This window comes from Mauremys reevesii, linkage group 3 (genome assembly GCF_016161935.1).
Source record: "Mauremys reevesii isolate NIE-2019 linkage group 3, ASM1616193v1, whole genome shotgun sequence".
NCBI lineage: Eukaryota > Metazoa > Chordata > Testudines > Geoemydidae > Mauremys > Mauremys reevesii.
The window spans coordinates 170,504,944-170,523,991 of NC_052625.1; the positions used below are offsets into that span (position 1 = coordinate 170,504,944).

Sequence of the window (19,048 nt, forward strand, 5' to 3'; positions counted from 1 at the left end):
ATATTTTTATCACTGGATGTGTTTTGTCTTTGCCATGAGTCAGTGTTCTCTAGATGTCCAAAGACATGCAAAAAGACTCCCACTCCATGTTCATTCAGCAAGTGCATAGATTCATAGAGTTTAAGGACAAAAAGGACCAGTAGATCATCTAGATTGGCCTCCTGTATATCACATTAAATGTCATCCATTTACTCCTGTTCTGAGCCCAATATCTTGTGTTTAGCTAATGGATATCTTCCAGAAAGGCATCCAGTCTAGATCTGAAGACATCGAGAAATGGAGAATCCACCACTTCCCTTGGTAGTTTGTTCCAATGGCTAATCATCCTAATTGTTAAAAATATGCCTAATTTCATAGATTCTCAGGCCATAAGGGACCATGGTGATCATCTAGTCTGGGCTCCTATAGAACTTTCCCAAAATGATTCCTAGAGCAGATCTTTTAGAAAAACATCCAATCTTGATTTAAAAAGTCAGTGATGGAGAATCCACCATGATCCTTGGTAAACTGTGTTAGTGGTTAATTAGTCTCGCTGTTATAAATGTACGCCTTATTTCCAGTCTGAATTTTCTAGCTTCAACTTCCAGCCATTTGATCAAGTTATACCTTTCTCTGCTAGATGGAAGATCCCATTATTAAATATTTGTTCCCCATATAGGTAGAGACTGTAATCAAATCACCCCTTAACCTTCTCTTTGTTAAGCTAAATAGATTGAGCTCCTTGAATCTATCACTATAAGCCATGTTTTCTAATCCTTTAATCATTCTCATGGCTCTTCTCTGAATCATCTCCAATTTATCAACATCCTTCTTGAATTGAGAACACCAGAACTGGACACAGTATTCCAGCAGTGGTCACAGCAGTGCCAAATACAGAGGTAAAATAACCGCTCTGCTACTCAAGATTCCCCTATTAATGAATCCCAGGATGACATTAGCTCTTTTGGCCACTGTGTCACACTGGGAGCTCATGTTCGATTGATTATCCATCATGACCCCCAAATCTTTTTCAGAGTCACTACTTCTCAGGTAGAGCCCCCCCCCCCTATTCTGTAAGTATGGCCTACACTCTTCATTCCCAGATGTATACATTTACATTTAGCTTAATTAAAATGCATATTGTTTGCTTGTGCCCAGTTTACCAAGTGATCCAGATCTCTCTGAATCAGTGACCTGTTCTCTTCATTATTTACCGCTTTTCCAGTTTTTGTGTCATGTGCAAACTTTATCAGTGATAACTCTAGGTTTTCTTCCAACTCATTGATAAAGATGTTAAATGGCATAGGACCAAGAACCAGTTCCTGCAGGACCCCCACTGGAAACATACCCACTCAATGACCATTCCATGTTTGCAGTTACATTTTCAGACCTATCCGTAAGAATTAGTTTCTAATTTGAGTTTTTCTGGCTTCAACTTCCAAATGCTGCTGCCTATAATGCCTTTCTCAGATAGATTACAGAGCCCCTTAGTACCCAGTATTTTCTCACTGTGAAGGTAGAGACACACTGTAATCAAGTCACCATGCAATCTTCTTTTTGATAAACTAAATAGATTGAGCTCTTTAAGTGTCTCACTGTGAATCTCCAGCCCTTGAATCATTTTTGTGGCTCTTTTGTGCACCCTAACAATTTTTCAATATCCTTATGTGGACACCGTAACTGTGTGCAGTATTCCAGTACTGTTTCACCATTGCCATGTACAACTCCCTGTTTATACATCCAAAGATTGTATTAACATTTTTTGGCACAGAATCGCACTGGAAGCTCATAATGGGATGCTTGTGCACTATGACCCCTATATCGTTTTCAGTCACTGCTTTTCAGGAGACAGTCTCCCACTCTGTAGGTATGGCCTATATTCTTTGTTCGTGGATGTATAACTTTGCATTTGACTGTATTAAAATGCATTTTGTTTCAGTGGGCCCAGCCTACCAAGCAACCAGATTGCTCTGTATGACTGCCTTGTCGTCATCACTATTTGCCATTCTGCCAGTCTCTGTGTCATCTCCAAATTTATATTTATACACTAAATTTATATTTACTTCCAGATCATCAATGAACATATTAAACAGCATCATTCTTAACATCAATGTCTGTGGAACTCTCCTAGAAACACCTTCATTTGATGACGATTTTCTAATGATACATTTATTTTGAGATCTGTTAATCAGTTCTTAATCCATTTAACCTGTTCTTTATTGCTATTATATAGTGCCCTATTTATATTTGGAACGTCATATGTTTTACTAAGTCAAATACCTTAGAAAGTCTAAGAACTAGGCCGTATTGATGGTCATAATATACTACTATCCATAATATTTTCTATGAGTGGGACATATTTTAAAAATGCAGTTACAGGGAAAGAAGAATAAGTGAAAACTGTTTGCAACAAACCACCTTTCAATTACATCTCATGTGTTTATTTTCAATTTGCTGCTCTGCAGGGAATGGTTTGTGTTAGTTAAGAGTGTTTATTCTGAAAGGTTCCACGCTTCCAAGCATCAAAGGAAAATTCATACTCATTTTCTTTCTTTGCAAGATGTGATCCATATCATTAACTCCGCCACCAGTAAGAAAGAGGGTGTTTGTTTCTAATGTTTGCAGTGTTCAACAAGATGATCAGATGAATGTGTCTAGTCTGTCCGTTATCTGTTCTGTTACATTCAGCTGATAGGGGAAGGAAGAACCTTTGAACTGCACATTAAGTACTGATTAATGATAAAGTGAGATCCAGAAATTAGCCTGAGAAGCAACATTTGCAGTTTTTACACTATGACAGTCTTTCAGGGCATGACAAAGCAGTTGTGTGTGATAGTTTCATGGGTGCATTATGGCAGATTTCCAAAGTACAAAAGCAAAATGTTAGCTCTGACTGCTAGCATAAAGTAACATTTTCTGCACTCAGCACTATAGCTGGGAACCAAGTGCTTTTCACCAAGGTGATAATGGCTTTCAGCCACTGAGATTGCTCAGTGAGGACCAAATTGTACCCAGCCCCGAAGAGTTGGAACCATGGGCCAGGCACAGTCATGGTAGGCAGCATTAATGCTTCTCTCAGCTGGTGCTAGCCATCTGAAAGGGTGTCTGGTGTGAGGGAAAAAGCCCTAATTACTCTCTATCCAAAACTGCCCTAGTCCAGAGGCGAACACAGGCAGATTCCCAGGAGGATTTCTAAGTCAGACAGAATTCAGTGCCTCCTCACCCAACCAACTCCCCCCGGTACAGGCTGCATCACAATCTGGCCCTGAAGCTTCACTATGGAAAAACAAAGGAAAAACAGTTGCATAGTAGCACAGTAACAAACACAATCACAGCAGGACCAGTTAAAACAGGAACTAAACATGAAAGGAAAGGGAATTTAAAACAAAATGTAACTTGAAGTATCCCATCCTTCCTACTGCAAGGGCCACAATTAGATTGTTTAGTTTTAAGGGGGAAGGGAGAATTGAAATGTTTTGTACCATACACAGTAAAATAAAGGAAACAGAGGGACATGATTTTTACAGCTACTTGATGTGAATGATGACAATGAGCCAGTTTCTGCTGCTCTCAAAAGTCTCATTAACATAATATAATAGAATTACATTAGAATTTGGCCTATTGTGGTCTCTGTGAAAATGACCCACATGTAAAGATAGGAAAGAATGCTGAACCTCACGAAGGGATCTGAGGGATTCTAACAGTTTCTTTGGCTTAGGCCTCCATTGGAAGGCTAAAAAAAAAAAGAAGTCTGCCAGTATGGCCTGGGAGGGTTCCTTTCTGTCTTCAAATCTGGTTAGCTACTTAGCTTGTACACATAAGCCAAAGTAAGTTAATCCTCTAACTCTGGTTTTAATCAGTGGTATCCTGGCTACCCTAGAACTTGTCTTTTTACTTAAATTCTATGGAAAGGGCTAGGGCCCTGCTCATCTTGTTGGGGAGGAGAGCTTTTTAAACTCTTCAAGAACATTTTCTTTGCTTGGAGCTAATCAGAAAATAAACTATGAAACCTATAAGCCTACAAAAGCTATAAGCTGTCACAAACCCAAATCAAGTCAATCTTTGTCATTCTTCCTTTTTGGAGAACTGAGAAAGAAACATTTTGAATGAAAAATGTGCATGATCAAGCAGACTACCCAAAAGCCTGCTGGAGAAAGGCTACTTTTCCTTCTCTGGGCAATATCAGAATCCATGGACCTGGATATTATCCCAGTCAGAGAACCATGGGCTCATGCAATGCCCAGTGCTTCAAAAGCTGCCAATATGCCCCACAGGAATATTCATTCCCATCCCTAAATCTGGCAGTCAGATAAACCCGGTGCATGTGAATAAGAATCATCATAGCTGAGCATTCGCTTACTGTATACTTTGAGGCATGAGAAATGTATACTTACTGTATACAAATGACTTGAGTGTGACTCTGGGCCCAAGAATACTCTGCATCAGGACAACAGCTGTAAAACTCTTTTATTTTTGTGCAAGGATCCCTTCAAGCCATACAGTACAGATAGCTTTATCAGTACGATGCAGTTCACCATTGTGCTGCAATTGGTAAGAAGTACGAACATAAGCTTTCAGCTACCTGTTTTATAGAAACTGCTGCCCATCTGCAAGTGCACCTTCCATTTAATAGTGCCTTCTATGTTTGTTGCTGTGTCTTGCTTTTCTATGACAGTTAGCGACAGTTTGGTAAGATGGCCTATACACCTGTTTCACAGTACCACATTCAGATTAGTGGCCTGGTAGGTCTGTATTGCTGCTACTCTTGGTTGTGTTAACCGTTGTCTGGATATGGTGCTTCATCTTGTATGGTGCCAAACAAACTCAGGGAAGTTTCAATAGCTTCCTGAAAATGTGCACTTACTTTCAGCTCAGCAACTGAATTACCTCTGTAGGATAAAGCTTTTAGTACTGCAGATGATGTTAGAAATAAATAGATCTGTACACTGCATCATGGAAAGTGTAAGGAATGAAGCTTTTGTGAAAACCGAACTGCTAGCAGGTTAATGAAGGGCAACTTTCAGGCAACGGTCATTTCAGCACTTTCCCTCCCATCTTGGCCCATGGATTCATCTTGACTCCATGAAGCTGCATGAGCCAAGGAACAATACCATGAATCACACAGTGGCTTAATGACAGTGGCTCTATCTTTGGCTCAGATGGGAAGAAATTCATGCTTCTCAGGTCTGACTGGATTTCGGAGCTGGCTTGAGCTGAACTGGTTGATGCTCTCTGACGATTTGATCAGGGCCCAGTCAGTTTTTATAGTTACTGCATTGCAACAAAAATAAAAATCCATATGTGAAATGCAAAATTGAAACATGCAGTTGAAACCATGCTTGGCTAAAGGCATTGTCCATCTGTCAACAGTGAAGCAAGTATCTTGATTGACTTTGAAATTATTGTGATTAGACTGCAGAGTTAACAGTCTTTTAAAAGGAATGCAAGTGTGAAATTCTCTGAAGGAAGAGACTGTGCAGTGCAGGCCCCATGCAGTATTCCTGCAGTGCAGTCTCAAAGCACTGAGGTGGGGGGGAGTCTAGATCACAATTTTAGGTTCCCACTCTGCATGAAACTCACCAAGAAGCACCCATGCTTGGGAGTTAGTGAAGATCTAAGGGCTTTTCCGAGACCATAGCTATGTACTCAGATGGCTAGCCCCTCCCACAGCTAATGCCACCATGGCTACATTTCTATTTTTAACATGTTGTATCTTTGCAAATCAGAATTTACACTTCTAGTGTAAACATATATTTACAGTGCTTTTTTGCTTTTTGGGTTATTCAGCACTAGCTATTCCACACCAACTATTTTGGGCTTTTTCCGCCTTGTGAACAAGCCCTAAATAAGGAGTGAATAAAGGGGAAATCATGAATGAAGAGTGAAAGTAGAGGGATAAAGAGAGGAGAGTTTGAGTTTAGGGGAGAAAGTGGGAGCAGAGGAAAGTGAATGTGAGTGAAGGTCACAAGAACCACATTTACCACTGTCACATTTGTGCTTAGTCTGGTTGTCATTCTTGCACACAAGAAAAATGAAATGTCTGAAGTCATTTGACACGGCAAAATGATAGAACAAAATGGCATCTCTACAATCAAAAGGGCTAGAAACTTTTTTTGGCCATTATCCTGGAGAATACAGCAAAATCTTAGGAGAAATCCCAAATCCCCACATCCTATGGCTGTCAGAAGTGTAGATTTTCACTGTTCCTCCTCTTGTGTTACACTTTCACTCCACTAAGGTATTTAAATTCTTTATATCATTTCCACTTCATCTCACAGTTAGGAGGCCTCAGCAGTCAATCAGAATAAAGGCTGCCTAATCAAAATATAAATGTTGTACAAATGTTTCACTTTTTAATTAAAATATTTTCAATGATTTAGTTACCTCATGTGTTCTTTTACCCCGTGTTTAAGTTAACGTGAGAATCTTCCAGTGTTCAGCCATAGTGTGTACAGCATAATGAATATACCTTTACTTGAGATTATGCCTAAGAATACCTATCTAATCAAGTTAAATAGCCAACAACTGTGCTGGCACAATGCCATTCCAAAAATAATAGATGCCTTGTTAAGGGATTAGGATATTTAAATAAGAACACAGATAGGAAAAAATAAGAACCATACATAATCTACAATGTAAGACAATTACAAGAGAACAGAAACAACAGTGAATGTGTCCAAAAGGGTGCAAGAATAGAAATTCATCTGGCAAATCCCTCACCAAAACTCTTTAATTTAATTTAAAGCTTTGAATCATTTTCTGTCACACTAAGAAGGCTACAGTAACTTATCTCTTGGTATGTTGTTGGAATGCACTTTCTGTAATTTAGAGACAGCAAGCGAATTCTCTGACATTTTATATTTATTATTGGCCAGTTCACTAATGTATTACAATGGAGTTAAATTGGCATAAAACTGGAGTCGCATAGTGGTGATTCAGGCCTGTGAATGTTTCCCAGGCTAGATACAAGCATGTACAATTGCTAAATTAGGAAGTATTTGTGGATTCTGAAAATCTCCTTATCAATTATTGCTGAATTTAAACAAATAACTTTCTTAAAAGATTATTTAGGTACGGGGTAATTTAGGGTTTTTGCTCCTTGTTCCTGTACACTTTGCTGAAGCTGTAATAATTAAACATGGCAATATTTTCCACTTTAATATTAATCCATTGGTTAATTTTGACCTAAGTCACATACAAAATCCAGCCCTGCCCACCCCCCAAAAAATATATTAAAGAAAGAGGCTTCCACAGCCTTGCTGATCAGATATTTTGGAGGTGGCATCTAAAAATGTATTACTAGGTAAAAAAAAAAACAAGGATTCATGACTCGCAACTTCTAAAAAACCCCACATAGAATACATTAACCCACACAATCGGTGTTGGTATGATAAAAATCTGAATGTTTGGTTTGCGGAGAAAAGTGACATGTGAGTTCCAAGAATGACTGGAATTATGTATTTCTGGTATAAATCTGTGCTGTGGAATTACAGCTAAATGATGGCTATTCTACTTCATCAACCTGCTGTGTGCTCTTAAAACAGCCACTGTGTTCCACCTGAAACATTTCAGCATTGAGCGAAGTGAATTATATACCATTTGGTAAAGCCTTAAAAATAGAATTTATGTGATGTTTAGACTTTGTGTCGGCCCTCTGCATTAGGGGCCATTTCATCTTAAAGGCATATAACCCCGCATCTTCACAAAGGCCTATCACAAGAGGAGCTGAATAAAAAAAATCCACTACCGTAGATCTTTAGTGAGCATCAAACAAGATCCTTATTTGTACTATTGCATCGTAGCAGTGAATGGAGTTGAAGCCGCTTTACTGCTGGCAGCCCTCTATCCCAAAGTAGGACTAAGAATTGGGCTGGCCAGAAAACAGCAATTCCACTTTGTGAACAATTTGGGGGTTTCAAAAAAGGAAAGAAAATGAGAACTTTTGATTTTTTTGTGTGTTTAAAAAAAACAAACCAAAAACTAAGCAAGACCTAAGCCAGAATAGTCAATAGCTGCTGATTAGGGCACTTGTCTGGGAAGTGGGAGACCAGATTCAAATCCCTGTTCTGTCTGATTTGTACCTCGGTCTCCTACAGGTAAGTGCCCTAATCACCAAGTTATTGGCTGTTATGAGGTCTCTGTCTGGCTCTCATTTTGACATGAGAAATTTTTGTCAAACCCAGTACATTTCCGTGAAATATTTAGATTTTAACAAACAGCATTTTTAATGGAAAAAGGTTTCTTGAAAATTTTTCAACCAGCTCTGTCTATGAATGACCCATTTTTCCATACGCTGCACTGTCTGAATATTGGAAGCAGATAAAAAATTGAGAAAATCATACGTTTTCTGTAGCAGTGCAACAGGTCCTTTGAGAGTTCCAAGAGCAGTGAAGCTTGTCTCTCTCACCAACAGAAGTTGGCCCAGTAAAAGATATTACCTCACCCACCTTGTTTCTCCAAAAGCCATGAAGTTAACAGAAGGCAAATGACATAGTCAGAGCCAGGTTTCCTGGAGTGGCATTTATGGCTGCAGCTAGAGTCTCTCAGTAGAATGTTGTACTGTAAGGCAACATTACAATGTAAAGTGTAGTGAGGTTGAACTACTTTGTTGCCAAAGTGTTCTGCTGTGCTAAGAAGACAAACACTGATTTTTGCTGGAACACTTTTGTACTGTCACATAACTGCAGAATCCATCCCAGTCACTAGAATAAAAGTAGCATTGGGAAAAAAAAGCCACCTCCTGTCATATGATCCTTAAAATGCATGAAATTTAAAGCTCTGCTAATAATGGGCCAGCTGCTGAAGATCTTTGCTGGTTTTATACAGGCTTTCCTTAGGGAAGACTCCTGTTAACTTGATACTTTATTTTGAAAGTAGCCGTCACATTATACAGAGTGACATAGTGACAGGCAAGGAATCACTATCAGACCTAAAAAAATGGATATTTTTGCTAAAATAAGATTAGTCAAATAGGACTTTTTATGCATATATATACAGAACATACATCGAAACTCTGTATACTATGCGTATACTTCTGTCTTGCACCCAGAAATATCAGAAGGGTTAGAATGGCAGTCATCAGTAAATTCAGCCCCCTTTTTTTTTGGCAAATATAAAGAGGGCTCTGCAGGGCTGGCAGAGGAGATCCAGAAAAAGCTCTACCACCATTCTGGCAGCTGGGAGTTAGTGAGAGAGAAGCCCTTGGGCCATCCCCCACAGCAGTCACTCCCCATGGTGGTATTAACTTGCATTTGTAGCTTTGAACTTAATTCCTAAAACTATCTACATACAGCACCATAATACAGCTATTTGGCAGTCACCGTGTGGACCTGATGCCGCACAGCAATGCAGAAGAAGAAAGTTTGACCAAAGACATCTTGGCTGCATCCCAGTCTTCGAGATAGTGCCAGGAGACCTTTCTTGTACACAGCAGATGGGACCTCAGATTTTTCAATCCAACCTGAAATCATGGATCTCAGTTTATCTGTTGTATCTTAGAAGGATGAAGGGCATGCAGAAATATCTGCTGTAAGAAATGGATCAATAAACAATGATGACTTTCAGCAAAGTTTGAAAAGTATTTACATATTTTGTTGAATATCTTAACTGATATAATTGATAGCTGTTAGTGTTTAAGACTGCCTCTCATGTATATACATCTGCTTTGCCCTTTTCTGGGTTTATGCTGAAGTTTCTCATACAAACATTTAATAATTTCAAGTTGTCTAATCACAGTTTCTTGTTTGTTTTAAAGTGCCATATTTTCTCACTGGTGTCTTGCTATAGCGTGAAAACTGTGTCAAGTTTATAGGAATATCCTGCTAAAAATACTGGATCTGAGTCTGCTTTCAGTGTTTGGTGTAAATCAGGGATAACACCACTGAAATCAATGAGGATACACTGATTTTATGTCAGTGCAAAGTGAGGGGAGAACCAGGCTCACTTTAAAAAAGAAGGCTGATGGACTGAGCCTTTGTTGCTGAACTTCAAACCAGTGGCTCTAGGGAATCTAGGATTTAGTGAAGGAATCTGCCAATGTAGTGGCCAGGAAGAAAGAGAAGAGAGATCATTGCTATTTTTAACTCAGATATATGGAGGTGAAGGCCCTTTTTAATCCAGGAGCACAGGAGAAGCCATCAGTGCCAGTTTTCCTACCGAGGGTTGCCTTCTTGAAATATGTGAGTGGACTAGAGACTGCAACTAATTTAATATTCTCACATACCACCACATGGTGGCCAAAACTCAGTAGTGAAGGCCTCCATTGGAATGAATGATTGATGTTCCAAGGACTTAATTAATTAATTCCCATGCATTCATTTCTTTGATTCCTGGCTCTTAAATTCTAGTTCTCCATGTATGTGCATCCACATCAATCTATGTATCTACTCAGACCCATCCATTTGAGGCCTGATACTGCTCCAGCTGAAGTCAATGGGAAAATCCACATTGATTTGAATGGGAGCAAGACTGGACTCCAAAGAAAAATTCTATATACTTCCGAAGGGATGCAGTTCTTCTGCCTGATGATTTAGAGTGCAAGCTTTTTTGTGCAGGGATCATGGCTTCTTTTGTGTTTGTACAGAAGCTAGCACATTGTATGCTGCCAGAAACAACTACTACTACTAAGAAAGGAGGCTGCCCTTGCTGTTTTTATAGTACAGATTCTATTGTCAAACTCATCTCTGTGTGTTCAGTGACTTTAGAGTTGCATTCCGTTTCAGCTGGTTTTTCCACTTATAATGGGAAGACGGGCCTGAGCCAAAGTCCACTGACATCAACAGGAGTTTTTCCATTCACTTCAGTGCCCTCGAATCAGGCCCTGAACATTTTCCAGTAATATATATGGGTAAACTGAGTTTCATGGGGCTGTATTCACAAAGGAACTTAGGTGTTGTGATTGCCAGGCATCACAGTGCCTAGCTAGTCACTGGGATTCACAAAGCCTGAATTAGCCTAGACTCCCTGTACAATAAATGGGGAGAAATAGGTGCCTAAGAATGAGATTCACATAAGCCAGCATGTTAGGTGTCTTCTTGCCAAAGCTAGCCAATGGGGGATGCCAAGGCAAGGGGTGTGTACTAAGTCCCACCCCTTAGAGCCTAAGCGTGGGCTGCAGGGAAGTATCTCCCTCTGGCTGGGATTCTTAGCTGCAAACCCTCTCTTGGCATTGGGTGCCTATGCTGGTTTTGCAAGAAACTGAGGAGGGGGAGGCCCTTCCTCATAATTTCTAGCCCATTGGTTAGGGTGCTTACCTGGGATGTGGGAGACCCCTGCTTCAGGTGCCCTCTCCACCTGAGAGGGAGAAGGGATTTGACCAGAGATGTGCCCCCTCTTAGGGGCTTGCCCTAACCACTGGGCTATAGGATACTCTGGTTTGTTGCAGGGGAGGCTGCTCCACTGTGGCTAAATAATGAAAGAATCATTGGGCCAGACAGAGATCATGAGAATGATTCGGCACTCACCTGGGACCTGGGAGCCCCAGAATCCAGTCACCCTGCTCCAATAACTTTTGTCTTAATTATTTAGCCACAGTGAATGAGGAGAGACAGGCTATCTCCATGAGAGGGATGGGGCTTAGCACACACCTCTTAGCTTTGGCATCTCCCATTGACTAGCTTAGGAAAAGCATTGTCTAGCCTGCTAGCTTTTGTGTATCCCATTTGTAGGTGCCTGTCATTCCTCATTCATTCTATAGGTGCCCAACGCAGACTTTGTGAATCCCAGTGATTTTCAAGGTGCCTAAACATTAGGCTTATCTCAGATCATGGTCTTACTGTGGGACTAGGAATAATAAAGCCCAAGACTCTGGGCTCCCAGTCTCCCAGCTGTAAGGAATATAGCAGGCACCCTGGATCTGATTCTGCCCTCAGTTACATTTTTGTAAATCAAAAGTAACTCCACTGAAGTCAATTAAGTTAAACTGGTGTAAAATTGTTGTGAATGTGTTTTGTGGGCCATATCATCAGCAAGTGATCCTCCTTCATAGAAATCTGGAGGCTTGTCTACACAGAGCAGCAATGTGCACTAGAGGGGTTTAATTTCTGAAGCACACTAATATGTTGCACATTCATCATCATCATCATCATCATTGGCGGTCCCTCGATTTGAGGATGATCTCTACCACAGATTTACATACAGATCCTGAGATGACTCAGGAGTCTGATCCTGGAACTACAGATCCACCCAGAGTAGGTACAGAGATTTCCTGGTGGGTCAGCTGCCTGCTGAGAGAAAGTTCTCTCTTTTTCTTTCCTCTCTCTCTCTTTTCAGCTTCGAGGGCAAGGTGCTTCTCCTTGAAGTGGGCCACTGCTTGATGGAGGATGTGGCACCATTGAGGTCGGTTGGTGGCTTGCTCCTCTCTGCTTGTGATGTCCTCATTAGTTTTCTTGAGAAACGCTTTCAGTGTGTCTTTGTAGCATTTCCTCTGACCACCATGTGATCTCTGACCATGGGTGAGCTGAGACTACAGCACTTGTTTTGGGAGGCGAGAGTCTGGCATCTGCACACAATGTCCAGCCCAGCAGAGTTGGTGCATGAGGATCACTGCTTCAATGCTGGTGACATTGGCTTCATTGAGGTGGCTGGCGTTAGTGCAGCGATCTTCCCACTTGATTGGAAGGATCTTCCAGGGGCATCGTTGGTGGTACCTCTCCAGACTCTTGAGGTGCTGTCAATAGGTCACCCAGGTTTTGCATCCAAAAAAGAATGTAGGAATAATAATTGTCTTATAGACCTGTATCTTGGTGTCCTGCTATAGGTCACGGTCTGTGAAAAAGCATTGGAGCAATTTCCCAAAGGAAGCACTTGCATGCTGGATCTCACTGTCAATGTTTGCATTTTGAGAACATTGGCTACCGAGATAGCAGAAGTGCTCGATTGTCTCCAAAGTCTGTCCCTCAATGGTGATTTGTGGTAGGTCATGTGCAAGGCCTGAGGCAGGCTGATGGAGCACTTTAGTCTTCTCAATATTGAGTGAGAATCCTAGGCTTTGGTAAGCTTGTGCAAAAAAACCCAGTGTGACCTAATCCTCTTAAACCGATTACTTCCCCTTGCTGAGGAAATATTGCTGAAATCTCAGTGCAGTTTTAGACCATCCCACAGGATAACTGCCAAATCCAGGAAAAGTCTTGGGAGCAAAATCAAGATCTGTATATGGCCTTCATCGATTTGACAAAAGCCTTCAAGTCCATCAATCGTGAAGCCAAGTGGAAGGTGCTGGCTAGATTTGGCTGGCCTCTAAAATATATTAAGGTCCTAAGGCTTCTTCATGATCAGATGACTGCCACCGTTCTCTGTGATGGCCTGGAGACGGACCCTTTCATCATCAAAACTTGGATTAAGCAAGGATGTGTTATTGCCCCAACACTGTTCTCCATTTTTAAGCAGTCATTGTTGTCCTCATTAAAGACCACCTCCCCAATGGAGTTGACATCAATACAGAATGGATAGGCAGCTTTTTAATCTTCGATGTCTCTGCTCAAAGTCTAAAGTCCTCAGGGCATCCATTACTGATCTTCAGTATGCTGATGACTGTGCCATCCTCACGCACACTGAGAATATTGCACTCTAGCTTTCTTCTGGTGTGAACTAAAGGTTCCCTCAATTGCTTATGTAATTGACTTGGGCTTTATACTGTTTCAATCAGTACTGCCTTAAAGTGCACCAGGGAACGTCCAGTGTGCACCAGCAGAGCCTACATGGACCAATTAGTGTGCAACACATTAGTGCACCTTAGAAATCACACTCCTGTAGTGCACATTGCTCTTCTGTATAGACATGCCCTTAGTTAAGCATCTGCTGAAAAGTAAATGAATTATGATAATTCTTGATAATTGGTGTCATTCTGGAATACCTAATGCAAAATAGTTGGAAGGAGATACATTTAATCATTTTGCTGTATTTAAGTGATGAATATTTCTTTACTAAGCATAAGATTTCAATATTCAAGGACAGATTATGCTAAGATAGAGAGATCCTCAGCTGTTGTAAATTAGCCTAGTTCCATGGAGTATTTCACATCCTTAGTTGTTGTAAATTTGTGTAGCTTCATTGTGTTCATTGGAGCTATGCTGATTTGCACCAGCTGAGGATCTGGCACTGTGATTGTGTGTGTGTGTATATATATATAAATATGAATATAAAAATATTTGAGGGTAAATTCTGCCTTGCCCTTATTCATGGGGCACAAATTGATGTAAGGGATCTTCCCCATACTTACCACAGTCTAGCCCTGAATATTTCTATTTACAGAAAGGAAAATTAATTATAAAAGACCAGATTCTGCCACCCTTACTCACATAGAGTAGCACCTTACCCCATGAGTAAGAAGGGCAGCATTGGGACCAAAGTCACTACGGTAGATGGCATCCACAGTTAAGAGAAAATGTATTTGTATTATTATTATTAATTTGCATTTGTATTTTAAAATTAATTGAAAATGTTAGCCAAGTGATGGGGACCCACTTCCATGAGTTAAGGATGTAGCAGTAGAAAAAGGGACCATACCTATGCTGCATACAGAATATAATGGAATACACATAGAAAAGAAACAGCCTACTTCTAAGTGTCTACTCAAATTTGTATAACCCTAATATAGTACATCCTTTTAAGTTGGATCATGGCTAAATTAAACTGACTACATAGTAAACTGCCATTCAGATACAAATATATGTACATAAGATATTAAATCAGTAGAATCCAATTTGCTTTGTCACTGCACAATGCTTCAATGACCTCCTTCTTTATCTCAAATACTATTTATTATACAGGCTTAGGGTCTTTTGTTTTAAAGCAGGGCAACTGTTCCTTTCTGTTCCTAATGAGCTTCGGACATATCTAAAGAGTTTTCCAATATTGCAGACATACCTAGCCCCAGGCATGATAGTTAAGGCCTTCTGCCAACACCTAAGCTTTACAGATGGATCACATGTGACAGCTTATGCAATTGACTTGGGCTTTATATACTAGTAGGACACAGGCATGTAAAGGGCTTATGGAAAGAACTGCACCAGGTCAGGAAAAATGTACTCGTCCGTCTAATATTGCTTCTCAAAGTGCTTTGGCATTATAACAAACCAAATTTGATTTAATCTTTTATTTCATTAAGATGTCATCTTGTAAAGAAACCCCCAGAGTTTAGTACCACTGTGTCCTAAAATTTTAGGAACTGAAACTCCACAAAAACTCTGGTAAAATGGTTATTCGTCTGCGGAGGATCACTCCTGGGTATATAAGATTATTGCAGGTATGAAAATTCTCTCTTCTTCCTTTCTCTTTTAATTAGAACTTTGAAATACTGATATCTGTCTTGCTCAAAGGGATTCTAGTTCATAACATCATGTGACCAACCCAAGAGAACATTGGCTTCTGCTGGGTTAACTTTCAGAAGAACTCATAGAAGTCTTAATCAAGCATCTGCTGAAAAGTAAATGAGTTATGATAATGCTTGATAATTGGTGTCATTCTGGAATACCTAATGCAGAATATTTGGAAGAAGATACATTTTAAGTTTTTAATGTATTTAAATGATGAATATTTCTGAGTGAAGCTTTAAATGGCAATAACTTAGTGTATTTGAGACAGTAGGAAAATGCTAACAACAAAGAGAATGGCAGCATTCCAAAACAGCTAAAACAGATCATTAATTAAACATGCCTACCTAGTTTGGTGATTTGGATGAAGAAATCTGGAACAATTATGAGCTCCGGAAGTAAAGTACATGAAGAAATAATTCTGCTAATATAGAAAATGCCTTTAAATAAGTTTAATACTTGGGAATTAAATATCAATATAAAGGAGATTGTGAATAAAGGCTGTTGGGGCAACCTCCTTAACTCAGTTCATATCTTGGTATTTGCAAAACTTATAACATCTGTAGGCAATATAACACACATATCCAAAAGCATGAAATATTGTAGCTTACGGACAGTATGGTTGAGCTCAGGATGCTGTTGCGATCTTAACATAGAATTCTTTCCTGTTTGCCTCTTACTTGTGATATCTTTATATAGCAATTTTTGTGTTGAAATCTTTCTTTTTACATGTTAATGTATCCTGTTGTCTATGACATTTATCAGGATTAGAGCAGCAAGCTCTCAGTCAAGCATCCATACTATAACTATGGTCTGGGAGCAAAATCCTGGCTCCACTGAATGAGGGTTTTGCCACTAATTTCAATGGGGCCAGGATTTCACCCTGGGTTAACAGGGGAAAGAGTAAAAGAAATAAATACCTGAACGGTGCTTAAACAATATTAAATGTTACAAATGTTGCCACTGGAAAGATACGCAGTACATTTTAACTTATGATTGATGTTCCAAGGACTTAATTAATTAATTCCCATGCATTCATTTCTTTGATTCCTAAGAAGATGTATGTACCAGTCAACACCAGTCAGCTATAGTCTCCATTCCTTATTCAGACTTTCAGTAAAGAATTAATGTCTAACATTCAAGAAAGTGAGATTGCAATAGTAGCTGCCTTGTAGAAGGGGAGAAATCTTAATATTTCTCAGTACAATGAGGTTTTGCCTGATGATATTTTTCAGCAGAAAGCAGAGTCGTGCCACATTAAATAATGTGAAGTTGTGGGGGGGGGAGGCGGACGAGAGGGACGACTGTCTTGGAAGTTGTAATGAGCTACCTTAGTATCAAACTCAGAAGAATTGGCATATAACTTGTCCTGGTTTTCCCATAGACTCAAGCTGCTGGAAAAATTGTTATCAACACAACAGACATATTGATGCAACGTACAGCTTTGCTCCTAGGAATGTTTGGGATCAGTATATCTGGTTATAGCACACGCCGGCTAACTCAAGAGAAGAGACTCCCATTGACCCTTTAAACCGATGGAACATGATCCAAGAAATAAAAGTTTATGTCAATAGAGCTGATGAATTATTTGTCTCTCCATTATCAGCTTGGAGGTCATGAGACACTTTTCAATCTTGATTTTTAAATGCAAGCTGGAAAAGATAGAAGAAGGGTTGTAGATCTCACCGGCAAAAAGATAAAATAAAATAAAATAAAAAAAGACTAATGATTTGGGGAAGATTTGCAAGCAAGATGGAGCGTTTGTAAATGTGATGGATTTCTGTCAATATGCAGTATGTACATTGAGAGAAATGTGAACGTATGAAGTACAATTAAAATCAGAATAAGTGCAAACAGATTGATGGGGGTGCTAGCTCAATTAGGGTCACCTTGTTACTGCTTCTGCAAATCATCAACAATACAAAGCCTTATTTTGAAAGGGAGGGTTGGAAGCAATATATTTTTCATGACAAATAGCAAAACACATCCCATGGACGGTTGGCACTGTTTTATATATATAGCTATGAGTATTACAGAATTTGCAGGCTCTACCGTCTAATATCGCATGTTACATCTACAATCCTTTGGTTAGCTTTGTCTGGAAATGTTTATACAAAAATATATTCAGATATTCCAGTGTAATAAACAAAAAAATGCTGCAGATTATATACTGTGCATATGGTCTGAGAAAGGAAGGATAATGCCAAAGCAAATATATGAAGGTCTTTATTGGTGTTTTATGTCTTGATATGATTTTTTTAAGTCTGGTTTCCTTTTGTGTATGTGGCTGTGTAGCTTTTGAAATTTTCTATTCTAGAAGGGAACAGTACAAATAAAGAATTGTCTCTTGTGCAGAGTTCAACCTGTCTGATCACATTCCTCTGCTTAGCCTGTTGATCCACAGCACATATTCTGATTAAAATAGAATTGGAGTTTGTGCTTTTCCCCTCCCCAATTTCTGTTTCTGTACAATTTTATTTAATGAGCATTTTACTCAGGCAAGCTCTATAACTATTATTCATTTTGATTTAACTGTTTCAGAGATTTTGTGCAAACATAGCTTTGTAGGCACTTTTCTGTATGTAGTTAGTATTTAAACTCTTGTGTTCTAACCTAATAACCAAACGTAATACTATTTTTCTTTTTTCAGTGTTGAAAATTATTTCTTCTGTCAACAATATTTATAGTCTGCCACTAAGGGGCATCCTACACAGCTGAATATTTTCAGGTCTCAAGATTGTTCACTGGAACATTATAAATAACAGAGAGATTCAGATTTAAACGCTGCTATGCTATTTTTGTTTTTTTGTTTGTTTGTTTTCCAGTAACATGTGTGATTAAATTCAAGCAAATTAGAAAATGAGGTTTTAGCGGGTCGTTTTCCGACAAATTACCTAGCATCTGCTATCACTTTGTTTCTACTTAAAATATAAAATGGTGGGGTGGAATAGTCTATCTTTTGTTTCACTTGTGAGGCAGTAGAGAAAACTTCAATCTTTAGGCAAAAATAAAAGTAATAGTGCGTTTGGAAAATATTTAATCATGTCAGACCTCTCATCTATCTCTGAGAGATTCGGTACATAGATTGTTACACAAAATGTCTGTATTTCTTATGACTTTCTAATCAATGTACATTACATTGATCAGCTCTATTTTTGTACTGTATCCTGTTTGCCATTCATTCAGCTCATGTGCAAAGGTGAATATAAGATAACTGGATGTTACCACTTCCACTAACTGTGTTAAAATAAAAGCTTTTGCCTAGATAAGTGTATCATATATTGGACCTGCTTTTAAGTAGAACTAACACAACAAAATGAGATGCTCAGTAGATATACTACAACTGTATAAAATGGCTGAAATGCAGCTATAATTTCAAAGTTATGAAACTCATGAGGAATGTGTGTTCTTTTTCTCAACATTTGCTTTTAATAATTTTACCAGATTTATTTGGTGCTGATAAAAGCGATGGATTGACTGCACTGGCGATAGGCAAGTATAGTGTGGGGAGATTTGACATAAGCATGTGTCTCTAGAACGTCAACAATATCCAGCCATAGGCAATTTATGTGACCACAAAGTTAATTTTACTATAATCCAAAGTCTCTAGCAGTGAAAAATTAGGGTTGTAGGCAGGCTTAATTTTTAGCATGTTCTTAGGTCCCAATGAGGTAAAAGAGATTTAAGCATATGCTAAAGTGCCTTGCTGAATCATGGTATTAATATGCTGATCTCCTTGCCTCTCCTTGGACCTCCAA

General features: G+C 39.2%; 1 protein-coding gene across 2 annotated transcripts in view; it reads left to right on the plus strand.

The window, feature by feature from the left end:
• Positions 1-17,427, plus strand: part of ERICH1 (glutamate rich 1) — a 128,491-nt gene extending 111,064 nt beyond the window's left edge. The window contains exons 7-8 of one of the 2 annotated variants that reach the window (XR_005596949.1): positions 15,086-15,223; positions 16,675-16,755. Coding sequence is in view for 1 of the 2 variants with exons in the window: in XM_039532444.1 (XP_039388378.1) it covers positions 15,143-15,223; positions 16,675-16,821 (228 nt within the window). In the remaining variant the exon portion in view is untranslated. Of the gene's footprint in view, positions 1-15,085; positions 15,224-16,674 lie in introns of both variants that reach the window. The other variant, XM_039532444.1, reaches the window with a different exon arrangement.
• The last annotated feature ends 1,621 nt before the right edge of the window (positions 17,428-19,048 follow it).